Consider the following 13,044-nt stretch of genomic DNA (forward strand, 5'->3'; position numbering starts at 1 on the left):
GGTTTTTTCGAATATATGAAAACAAAAACTGTTGGACAGTTTATACATTAATCACGTTTCAACCAAAGTAACGTATGCAATGTGATGATACATAAATAAAATACATAAAACATGTTGTCTTTATGCCCTCATCTCTAATCAACGACGAAAGTGCAAGCTTATGAGTATAATTACTGATCATGTATGTTTCAAAAAAATGTTAGGGTATTTGACGATGAAATTATATATTTGCATACTGAATCAGTTTACTTGAAAATAAAGTTGTGTGACTTATGGTGATTATATATACATATATATATCCAATCAATATTATTTTACTCTCCAATATCAAGAAACTCTGTATTCTCCAATTGTCTTCACATTGACGTCCGTGGCATCAAGATACTTTTTTTCGTATCAATATGATAATATTGACTTTAGGGACTTTCCCTTATCCAAGTTAGCTACAATTGCATTCGAGACAAGAATTGGGAAACGAGGGAAAAACTTGGCCTGGTGAATATTTTAATACTTTCACCCTCCAAAATGGCGCATATCCGTCGCGGGGCTTAGTTCGCCCCAGCCTCCCCTTCCATTGAGGAATTAGATTCGAGAAATACCATTTTACTGCTACTTCAGTAGTGTTTCACATTCATATGTATAACACGTTGGGCGTGTGTAGGTTCAATTTTGGAAAGGTCTTACCTAAAACTGTTTACGAAAAGGTGCAAAATTTATAATGTACTAGTGGTCGTCCAGTGGTCGAAAACTCGACCGAAAATATGTAATGTGCTAGGGCAAATTGTTAAAATGCAATGCTAAGACCACCTTCCTATGAAAGTTCCCTTGTTCTTCAAGGGGATTTTTTTACTCGCGGCAATGGTATTACATGGTTTACCATAAATAATTTTGTATATTTTGCTAAACACTTCCACAGAGTCTGCAAGATTTCCAGTTAACATACCCGAACTTCTCAAACGAACCGCCGTAAAAGATCTAAAGTGAAAGGAACAACCTCACCAAATGTGAAACTAATTAGTGGCTATCTCCTTGAAAGTTTACCTCCAAGTGTTTATTATACGTTTAATTAATGGCTAACGGATCCAAAACCCATAAAAACGGAGGCGCTCAAAGCCAAGTGGGAAATTACAGTATCAAATACATATTCATGATGGTCGTGACAGGTTCGTTGCAATTAGAATATAGAAATGTCTTCATTAGACGATCCTGGCAATTATATATTAGTTACACTGGGTATAATTACATATGGAGAGTTATTCAGGAATTTCTTTATGCACTGATGCGTCGAGTGAGGAAAACACATTTAGAAAGTGAGATGTTCATAGTCTGCCTTGAGTGAATAACCAAACATGGTTATTGAAGATTTGTCAGAATGTATAACTTTTCCACTGAGTAGGCTACTTTAAGTTTTATCACTTATTTCTTCGCTTAGCTATACAATATAAATTGTCTAATTGCTTAGTTCGTTATTTAAATCCACATTTGTTTTCAAGAATTGGATTGGTTCGTGAGCCACGTAATTTGACAGAGGTTTTAAATCACTTAATTCATCAACATCATCATCATCGAAATCTTTGGGTGTTGAAAGGACTTTTCATGGGAGCTTGAAGACTTTTTGTCTCTTGGACATGGCTTTAAATTGCCAAGTAGTAATGAAGTTTTTAAGGAATTCCAGGAATGTAATAATATCAAACCAATAAGAGTACTTGTGGCTTTTGTAATAACTACATTACTTATAGACTGAAATGATTTCTCTACTAATTTTCATGCCTCTTGGTTAATGAATTTGCTTCATGAAATTGCTTGATTCGGCTGTTGTTTCAAAGAATCACCATCTAACACCTAGGGATAACCCTTTTTTTTGGGGAGGGGGGGGGTTAACAGTAGACACTCTTAATATAGCACAATATTATTAAAATAAGTCAAAAAAAAATTGTACATGAGAAAGAGGATGCACTCCCCTGCAATTAACTCATCCTTTTGCTGTTTAAGTAGCCCGATGTTTATATGATAAATATAAGATAAGGCCCACGTATTTTGTCTAAACATATCTTACATCCTATCATTGAAGGGAGCATTTTCCCTTACTCCTCTCCAAATCTTACTCCCGTCCCCCTATTAAAGAATCTACACAAATTCCTCTGAAAAGGTTTGCTTCTTGCTAAAAATCTTTTCTAACGAAAAATCGTTACGTACATGTAGACGAAGTTGTACACGGATGTTATGGGTTGTACAAGTAATTCCAACGAGCTGAGCACTGTGTAATTTAAATCCCAGCGGTCTAGACAGATGGAAAGGTAACACTAGTTATGTAACTAAGGTTATCCTCCGTCGTTGAATAATACATGTCTACATCACCGTACATCCGGGGCTCAAGTACAGTACAGCCAGAGGTGTCTTACTTCTCGTGTCAAATATGAAGACACATCATGATGTGTATTTGGCCACCAATGGATGCCCTGATTTGTTAACACTTACGCTTTAGTGAAGCTGAACACAGCACTAACGACTACAGTTGAAAAATTTGTTAGCAATATTTAGACGGTTTTGTGGCAATAAACTTTTTCCAGCGGCTTAATCACGATTATAACATTGGTACTTGTCTTAGGGTTCTGAAATGAAGTATCCAATTGTTTTGAGGTTCCAAAATGAATTCCAAAAGTCTTGCTTTCCTTGTTCATTGACTTTTGATAAATGGTGCTAGCTGAATAAAATTATCTAGTTTGTAACAAAGTTCTATAGCTTACTCTATTAGACCCTCATTTGCATTAATGGTATGTTCTAAATACGAATATTTAAAATCGCCGTCTCCAAAGTACTGAAGATAATTACATAACTCTATGTTCAATTTGGTGGTTTTTATTGTGAGGTATAAGTCTTAAACTGCTCAAATAAAGTGTTCCGTCGTCTTAAGTACCAAAAAATTGTTCATAGTCTTAGGGATCTAAAATGAAGTCTCCAACTGTTTTGAGGTTTGAAAATAAAGTTTTTCTTGACGAAAATATTCTGTCTTCCTTGTTCCTTGGGCGTTTGATAAAATGGTCCTGGAAACAGATTATCTTAGTTTGTATCTAAGTTCCAAAGCCCACCTTACTCCATCCTCACCCCGAAAATACCGAAGAATAATGACTGTAACATCTAAATCTCTATTATCTTTAGTTAAACAGTATAATATTTTCCTTGTACTTGTTACAGTCTGCCGCAGTTGCATCGTCCTGTACCTGGAGACCAAGGCTTACTGTCCCATCTGCGAGGTACAGATCCACAAGACCAAGCCTCACCTCAACCTCAAACCTGACAAGACTCTGCAGGACATCGTGTACAAGCTGGTGCCGGGGTTGTACCACGAGGAGATGCGACGTAGGAAGGAGTTCTACGCCAAGTATCCCAACAGAGGTGAGCGGAACAGAACTCTCTGCAATGTTGAAGATGGTATACCTATGATAAATACGCCTTTAATTTGTTGGCCTCGGATACACCAGATTGACGCTTTACATCATAACCATTGTACTATGGCCAGTACTAACCTAAGACAACGCTAAACATTATCTAGATTTTTTTCAATTTATCGTAAGAATATTTGTTGAATTTGATTAAGTATGGGTGGCCCAATCATTGTACACCGTGGGTTTGAATTAGTAAGTTTTCTCCCAAAACATAATTCTTGGAAAGTAAAGCCTCCCTCAGCTCGTTTCACTGGGTAATCTAATCTCAGATAGGCTTACAAAGAAAGTCGGGAAGAATTTAAAACATTTTTTCACACGTCACCCAATGTTTTACTCCTAATTACACAAGCTAGTGAACGCGTTAGAAGTACCAGCAGAAGCCCGGTGGCTGCCGGACCCCCACGATGTCTGAAGATCTTAATCCCAGGCAGTTTCGTTTATTGTTGACACACAAACCCGTTCCGGTTTTCACACTAGGCTGTTTTTGTCGGCGTTCCTACAAATAGTCTCGCATCCTTGCCAGGACCTTTCGAGGGGGCAAACTGTAGGGTGACGTTTTTACCGAGAGTCTGATTGAGTGTCGAACGACAAAATCCTTAAATCATGTTTGAAATAAACCAAATTGTGTGGAAATTGAATTGTCTTAAAATATTCACATCTATAAAATAAAAATTCCTTTTGTGTCACTAACGGCAATGCCGTTTGCGTAGGTAGTGAACAAAACACCAAAGAAGGTTTGTTAAATCGCAGAAAGGGGTTATAATACAATCAAAGGATCGATATTTATAGGGATGCACTGTGGATGCGATGCTCCCTGGTGTGGATTAACGTCCGCACTAGTGAGTACTACGACTATCCGCAGTACTATCCTGATAATTAGACCAATTCGAAAATTACAAGGAAAAAATGTGGTTCGGATTCCACTATAAACTGTAGGTCCCTTAGTTGACATTAGCTAACGGCTATTAATTAACAGCTGTGTCTAAGGAACATGTCGGCCTTAGTCACTAACAAGACTACAAGATCGTGCCACTCATCCTATACTCATCCTTCACTCATAATTGGGTTAAAATACACACAAAGTGGCGTCCCCATCTTAAATAATTGATAATTGATTCATAATGCTGTAAAAGGACGACGTTAGATAGATATATAGGTTTTACACAACAATGCCAGGTTTTTTACTTTTCCTTTAAAGGATATAAAATCACAGTAACCAAATGCTGTTCGTCGCTTACGTGTGTTTACTGTTTAATTTTTCACCATTTTCAACCTCCAGAACCACTCTCGCCGTTACTTCTGCTCGCTGTGTCGGGTGTAAAGGTGTGGGAAAGCCATTAATGCGTTTTCTCTGTTACGTAGACTCCGTGACTGATGCGAGAGTAACGGGTCATGAGAGGAGAAATTGGAGTGGATTTCCACCTCTTTCTCGTGATCAATTACTAGGACTGTGAAGAACATATGGGTACAGCCACAATATATGTTAGATATGTACCTTTCACTGTACACTTACCGTAGACATGTCTATGGTCTCCTTGTTGAAGGTATACCACTGAAGTTGTATACTGATTACTGAGGTAGACATTCCATCATTATGGATGTATTACTCGACGCCTTTTACTGAAAAAAGAACACAGTTGAACCAGCCTTTTAGAGAGTTTGCTATGACATTTTTACCTTTTATTTAGTTTTGCATACTGATAAGTCGGTGGCGACATGAAAGATGCTGTAGTTTACACTTTCAGTTTCTGATGAAAAAAATTTTTACCGATGAGAAATTATAATTTGAAGAAGATGAGAAAGGAGTATTTTTCAGGAACGTACTATTGTGACAGAAGTGTGATATTACAACGTTAAATATCGAAGCCTGGTTGTGTTTCTTAAATTTAAGGTTGTAAACAGTAAATTTAATATTCAAATTAAGTAATAGCGGTTCGTAAATCTCCCTATGGACATTTCCCTACGGTTAATCATACTTGTATGTACACTAAATTAAAATACGCCAATCGGAAAAAACAGAGACAAAATCTACTCATTATTTTGAGAAAACCAAGTCATTCGATAGAAACACCTGCACTAAATACCACTAGGTAATATAAGGATACCAGATAATATTCTTTTTATAAACAATTACATCCGAAAGAAACAAAAACGCTTCCCTTCACAAAATAGCTTTGTCACCAACACAGAATGTCTAAGTATTTGACGTGGGCGGTTCGTCGTTAGATGGTCAGAAGTGTTCCGAGGGGGAACTGGACGAGGGGAACGCTGGAACATGGTCCAGGCAACTGTAATGAAACAGGGAACTGATGAAAAATATCCGCGTCCGTTCTGCAGTTCCTTCCGCCGTCAAAACAACGCTCCCTCGCCCGCCGGGCATTGTCTCTGTGCTTCATTGGCAGTAAATTGTATGGCTTCTGAACCTCGGGCAGTGATAAATATCGGACTGTGTAGAGTTTATTTTGTAAATCCGAGATGTTTCTGGATTGTATGCAAAGTAGCTTCGTCCTCAAATCCTCAAAAAGAATCATTGATGAAATTGGACTCGCTCATTCATTTTGAGTGAATGTATTAGTGTCACGAAATTAATTGACCACTTGAGATACTGATAACTGTGGTTACTAGTGTTTTTAAACAATCTGGGCATACGCTCTTAGACCTAAATACGCAGATACGCATCTTTTGGCGATTTTGTTCACCCAAACACATGAAAAGGTGATTTTAAAGGCACTTAAAATTCTTCATCGACGTTCAAGAATCATGGGAGTTTTGACTGATTTAAATTCCCCAAAACTAATACAACTGTAGCTAAGTCTTTAGGGCATTTTCTTGTGTTGACTTCCACTTTCTTTTCTAGACCTGTACCTGAGCCCCGAGGCTCGTGGTGTCGGCGTGGAGAGGATCATCTACTCACCAGAGGATCAGATCAGCCTGTCCTTGGAGTACTACGACGAGTGAGTAGCCTTGAGATGAAGTAGTAGTAGCTATGGTAGAAGTAGAAGTATCATCATTAGTAGTAAAATAACACACGGGTGTGATCGCCTTCCCTTGCCTTTCTGTAGATCTTCTAGAACAGTAGATCATTCTCTCATTTAACATAGTATCATCATCTTCTTCTTTATTAGGAGTCAAATTATTGCAGGTAATACTGTTCTAAAAGGAATACGTCAGTTAAAGAGTCATAAAGAAGAGTTAAACCTCAAAATTAAATAGCCTAAAAAAAATTGCTGAACAATGTTGTAAGTTTTTTTTTCAATAACTTCAAATAGTTTGAAAATGTATCGGGAATGTTTCTAGTCAGCCGTACAAAATCAAAGAAATATATTTATAGATAGAGAGCACGCTATTGAAATTCACAAAGTATATCCCCTGTTTCGTCATTACCATTGAAACAAACCTCACAGAAGAAACGGAGAACATTTTATGGACGCAGAGAACATCGGATAGAGGGGGATGCAATCAGTGTTTTCGGTTGAGCGCAAAGCTCTTGAATCATCAATGACTGCGACATCACACATCATACGGTCGAGGGAGGGTTGGGGAACTCTAACGTTGATTTGCTGGAAAATCAGGACTTCAAGTGTAAATCTCATCATTCGGTTATGTAAAAAAGTGATTTCCTTTGCTATTATTAACTTTTTTTAAATAAATAATAGTTTTATTTTCAGTAAATTGCTATAGGGCACGAGTATTTCAATCAATTTACTATGCAATAAGTATAAAAGTGGCTTTTACAATTTAATTTACTAAAATTAAATAATATTCCTTTTTATTTCAAAACGGATGATCAAAATGATGTCCCTATTCTGTAGTGACAGTGAAGCTCAATGAACGCAGCCGTAGCTCTAGGGCGTGGCCACTATTGATCTACTACAAGGCCACGCTGCTGCATCTCTCTCATCCGTGTCACAGTTGTGTAGTGACAGTGAAGCTCAATGAACGCAGCTGTAGCTCTAGGGCGTGGCCACTATTGATCTACTACAAGGCCACGCTGCTGCATCTCTCTCATCCGTGTCACAGTTGTGTAGTGACAGTGAAGCTCAATGAACGCAGCTGTAGCTCTAGGGCGTGGCCACTATTGATCTACTACAAGGCCACGCTGTTGCATCTCTCTCATCTGTGTCACAGTTGTGTAGTGACAGTGAAGCTCAATGAACGCTGCTGTAGCTCTAGGGCGTGGCCACTATTGATCTACTACAAGGCCACGCTGCTGCATCTCTCTCATCTGTGTCACAGTTGTGTAGTGACAGTGAAGCTCAATGAACGCAGCTGTAGCTCTAGGGCGTGGCCACTATTGATCTACTACAAGGCCACGCTGTTGCATCTCTCTCATCTGTGTCACAGTTGTGTAGTGACAGTGAAGCTCAATGAACGCAGCTGTAGCTCTAGGGCGTGGCCACTATTGATCTACTACAAGGCCACGCTGCTGCATCTCTCTCATCTGTGTCACAGTTGTGTAGTGACAGTGAAGCTCAATGAACGCAGCCGTAGCTCTAGGGCGTGGCCACTATTGATCTACTACAAGGCCACGCTGCTGCATCTCTCTCATCCGTGTCACAGTTGTGTAGTGACAGTGAAGCTCAATGAACGCAGCTGTAGCTCTAGGGCGTGGCCACTATTGATCTACTACAAGGCCACGCTGCTGCATCTCTCTCATCCGTGTCACAGTTGTGTAGTGACAGTGAAGCTCAATGAACGCAGCTGTAGCTCTAGGGCGTGGCCACTATTGATCTACTACAAGGCCACGCTGCTGCATCTCTCTCATCTGTGTCACAGTTTAGTAGTGACAGTGAAGCTCAATGAACGCAGCTGTAGCTCTAGGGCGTGGCCAATATTGATCTACTACAAGGCCACGCTGCTGCATCTCTCTCATCTGTGTCACAGTTGTGTAGTGACAGTGAAGCTCAATGAACGCAGCTGTAGCTCTAGGGCGTGCCCACTATTGATCTACTACAAGGCCACGCTGCTGCATCTCTCTCATCTGTGTCACAGTTGTGTAGTGACAGTGAAGCTCAAGAATGTAGCTGTAGCTCTAGGGCGTGGTTACTATTGATCTACTACAAGGCCACGCTGCTGCATCTCTCTCATGTGTGTCACAGTTGTGTAGTGACAGTGAAGCTCAATGAACGCAGCTGTAGCTCTAGGGCGTGCCCACTATTGATCTACTACAAGGCCACGCTGCTGCATCTCTCTCATCTGTGTCACAGTTGTGTAGTGACAGTGAAGCTCAAGAATGTAGCTGTAGCTCTAGGGCGTGGCCACTATTGATCTACTACAAGGCCACGCTGCTGCATCTCTCTCATCTGTGTCACAGTTGTGTAGTGACAGTGAAGCTCAAGAACGCAGCTGTAGCTCTAGGGCGTGCCCACTATTGATCTACTACAAGGCCACGCTGCTGCATCTCTCTCATCTGTGTCACAGTTGTGTAGTGACAGTGAAGCTCAAGAATGTAGCTGTAGCTCTAGGGCGTGGCCACTATTGATCTACTACAAGGCCACGCTGCTGCATCTCTCTCATCTGTGTCACAGTTTAGTAGTGACAGTGAAGCTCAATGAACGCAGCTGTAGCTCTAGGGCGTGGCCACTATTGATCTACTACAAGGCCACGCTGCTGCATCTCTCTCATCTGTGTCACAGTTGTGTAGTGACAGTGAAGCTCAAGAACGCAGCTGTAGCTCTAGGGCGTGCCCACTATTGATCTACTACAAGGCCACGCTGCTGCATCTCTCTCATCTGTGTCACAGTTGTGTAGTGACAGTGAAGCTCAAGAACGCAGCTGTAGCTCTAGGGCGTGCCCACTATTGATCTACTACAAGGCCACGCTGCTGCATCTCTCTCATCTGTGTCACAGTTGTGTAGTGACAGTGAAGCTCAAGAATGTAGCTGTAGCTCTAGGGCGTGCCCACTATTGATCTACTACAAGGCCACGCTGCTGCATCTCTCTCATCTGTGTCACAGTTGTGTAGTGACAGTGAAGCTCAATGAACGCAGCTGTAGCTCTAGGGCGTGCCCACTATTGATCTACTACAAGGCCACGCTGCTGCATCTCTCTCATGTGTGTCACAGTTGTGTAGTGACAGTGAAGCTCAATGGACGCAGCTGTAGCTCTAGGGCGTGCCCACTATTGATCTACTGCAAGGCCATACTGCTGCATCTCTCTCATCTGTGTCACAGTTTTGTAGTGACAGTGAAGCTCAATGAACGCAGCTGTAGCTCTAGGGCGTGCCCACTATTGATCTACTGCAAGGCCACGCTGCTGCATCTCTCTCATCTGTGTCACAGTTGTGTAGTGACAGTGAAGCTCAATGAACGCAGTTGTAGCTCTAGGGCGTGGCCACTATTGATCTACTACAAGGAAACGCTGCTGCATCTCTCTCATCTGTGTCACAGTTGTGTAGTGACAGTGAAGCTCAATGAACGCAACTGTAGCTCTAGGGCGTGGCCACTATTGATCTACTACAAGGCCACGCTGCTGCATCTCTCTCATCTGTGTCACAGTTGTGTAGTGACAGTGAAGCTCAAGAATGTAGCTGTAGCTCTAGGGCGAGGCCACTATTGATCTACTACAAGGCCACACTGCTGCATCTGTCTCATCTGTGTCACAGTTGTGTAGTGACAGTGAAGCTCAAGAATGTAGCTGTAGCTCTAGGGCGTGGCCACTATTGATCTACTACAAGGCCACGCTGCAGCATCTCTCTCATCTGTGTCACAGTTGTGTAGTGACAGTGAAGCTCAAGAATGTAGCTGTAGCTCTAGGGCGTGGCCACTATTGATCTACTACAAGGAAACGCTGCTGCATCTCTCTCATCTGTGTCACAGTTGTGTAGTGACAGTGAAGCTCAATGAACGCAGCTGTAGCTCTAGGGCGTGGCCACTATTGATCTACTACAAGGCCACGCTGCTGCATCTCTCTCTTCTGTGTCACAGTTGTGTAGTGACAGTGAAGCTCAATGAACGCAGCTGTAGCTCTAGGGCGTGGCCACTATTGATCTACTACAAGGCCACGCTGCTGCATCTCTCTCTTCTGTGTCACAGTTGTGTAGTGACAGTGAAGCTCAATGAACGCAGCTGTAGCTCTAGGGCGTGGCCACTATTGATCTACTACAAGGCCACGCTGCAGCATCTCTCTCATGTGTGTCACAGTTGTGTAGTGACAGTGAAGCTCAATGAACGCAGCTGTAGCTCTAGGGCGTGCCCACTATTGATCTACTACAAGGCCACGCTGCTGCATCTCTCTCTTCTGTGTCACAGTTGTGTAGTGACAGTGAAGCTCAATGAACGCAGCTGTAGCTCTAGGGCGTGGCCACTATTGATCTACTACAAGGCCACGCTGCTGCATCTCTCTCATGTGTGTCACAGTTTTGCAGTGACAGTGAAGCTCAAGAATGTAGCTGTAGCTCTAGGGCGTGGCCACTATTGATCTACTACAAGGCCACGCTGCTGCATCTCTCTCATGTGTGTCACAGTTGTGTAGTGACAGTGAAGCTCAAGAATGTAGCTGTAGCTCTAGGGCGTGGCCACTATTGATCTACTACAAGGCCACGCTGCTGCATCCCTCTCTGCACGTTAACATTACGATTGAAGCTGTCTGTTTTATTTATATTTTTAATACATTAATCTCTTATCAATTAAATCAGTTAATTATCCTTTAATTACTTCAATAAAACAGTAGTTGTATTACATGAGTGTAGGATTAATTTTGTGTTCTTACATGAACCATCTAAATTCGTTTTTCATTTATTTAAAGTTATTTACCTTTCATTTTATTGAAGAACAATTTACTGTTTCTCGGTTTGGACAACAGTTTTTAAATGGTTGGTGATATTTCACAACTACATAACTGCAATTAAACAAAAGAATCTTCTTGTTGTTCATTTTAGCGAATTTCCCTATAGGGAAGTAGCTATTACCGTAGGTCTCATGGTAAGACTTAGGCCCGGGACCGATTTACTTTTTCATTTTGATGTCCCCAGAGGCCAAAAACACCATTCGTTCAAATTTTTATATATGTATATATATATATATATAGACTTATATATATATACGTCCGTGAACGCGATAACTTGAGTAATTTTTTTCCGATTTTGATGAAATTTGGTTTAAAGGTGTAAAGCGGGATAAACTTGAATGAGTTTGCGAACCAGCACGATCGGACCATGGGAAAGGGGCTTTACGGGGGGTTTTATGGGGTAAAAATTGGTTTTTCTCACTTTTGACCCTCAAAACACAAAATTTCAAAATTTTTCTCTAATCCTTCTTAAAGAGCTTAAAAAAACAAACAATTCAGTATGTCAAAGTGTTTTTGTACGGTTATTGGTTACGGAGAAAACTAAAAAAATTGTAAATTTAAAATTCCCATGTTATTCTTATGGAGAATATTGTAACATGTTGTAGTTTGCTTGATTATGGATATCTTTTGATCAAACTTGGCAAATATATTCATTTTCTACTAAGCAATAATTATTTTACTTAAAACACACACTTTATTAGTTTCCTTGTAGCAGCAAACCTAGGTACTCGTTAAACCTAATGTTATTTAAATAGATCGATTGAAAATCAATTCAGCCAAATGGAAATTCGCTTAGACGGCAGGTTTGCTGCGGCGGGGGTATTTGTTCTTAATACAGTATTTTATTCGTAACGAGTATTAATTTAAAAATCAACGAAGTAAAAATACCTCATCCACAATAGTGCTGTTGTAGCCCATTCCCACATTGATTATCACTCGGTCGACCATCGCCGCAGTATACGGGTAATTAGCGGTTTACGCGAGGTTAATTTCCCGCCAACATTAACATTAACGCGCCAAACCGTCCCCCCTCACCGCGGGGTCATAACTCTCTGTAGTACGATGAAAGATGTACGTGTCATTAAGGATGTGCAATGAGGTGTAACTTTATCGGCATTAGGTGGCTCGGCGTGCTCAACGTGGTAATAGCAAGGGCGCTATATCAGTCCCTTGCAGTAGTCCGCGCCCTTACAACCCCCCCCCCCAGAGAGGGGGGCAGGGGGGTTAAGCTCCCCTCTAATGTCTGAACTGCCCCTTTTTACTGCCTCAAATCACATAACAAGTGAATAAAGGATTGATCAAAGATTCGAGAGGGTGGGTCGATAGTTTACTCGGTCAGTTGGCTGTCTTTGCATCTACTTGAAGAGGTCGGGGTAGGATTTTGACAATGTTTCGCTACTCTCGCAAGTTACGTGTCGCCTGGTCTGAGTAATATGCTGTACTATCGTTCCCTCTATCTGCTGAATAGTTAAAGTAAATACGAATACAGCTGATATAATAGTGTATCTTGTTTTATCATAATGCTTACTTAGGCCTAACTGAAAAACTTGTACATCAAGCTAGGTTAATTAAAAGATTATATTTCCAAATAGGTTAAAATCCGCTAATTTCAGAGTCTAATTTTAACAAATTTTACTTGACGCCCTCCTCCTGATCTCCCCCCTTTTGGCCGATGTCCCGATTTAGGGTCAACACATTATGGTAACCTTAGCTATGACCCCAATGAATTTCGTTATAGTGTTTATTTAGCATGTTTTCTTTTTCAAAGCGGTTTTCTTTTTCAAAGCGCAAAGTGGAGACAAATGAGATA

The 13,044-nt window shown here is 41.0% G+C and overlaps 1 protein-coding gene across 1 annotated transcript in view; it reads left to right on the top strand.

Annotated features, from left to right (window-relative positions):
- The window catches only part of LOC128989409 (mucin-5AC-like), a 55,866-nt gene that overhangs the window by 17,984 nt on the left and 24,838 nt on the right, over positions 1-13,044 (top strand). The window contains exons 8-9 of the mRNA XM_054411299.1: positions 3,196-3,396; positions 6,304-6,400. Coding sequence (XP_054267274.1) covers positions 3,196-3,396; positions 6,304-6,400 — 298 coding nt within the window. The remainder of the gene's footprint in view (positions 1-3,195; positions 3,397-6,303; positions 6,401-13,044) is intronic.

The sequence above is a fragment of the Macrosteles quadrilineatus genome, unplaced genomic scaffold, assembly GCF_028750875.1.
Source record: "Macrosteles quadrilineatus isolate MER2022 unplaced genomic scaffold, UCM_ALF_1.0 Scaffold_3__2_contigs__length_128488019, whole genome shotgun sequence".
Classification (NCBI taxonomy): Eukaryota; Metazoa; Arthropoda; class Insecta; order Hemiptera; family Cicadellidae; genus Macrosteles; species Macrosteles quadrilineatus.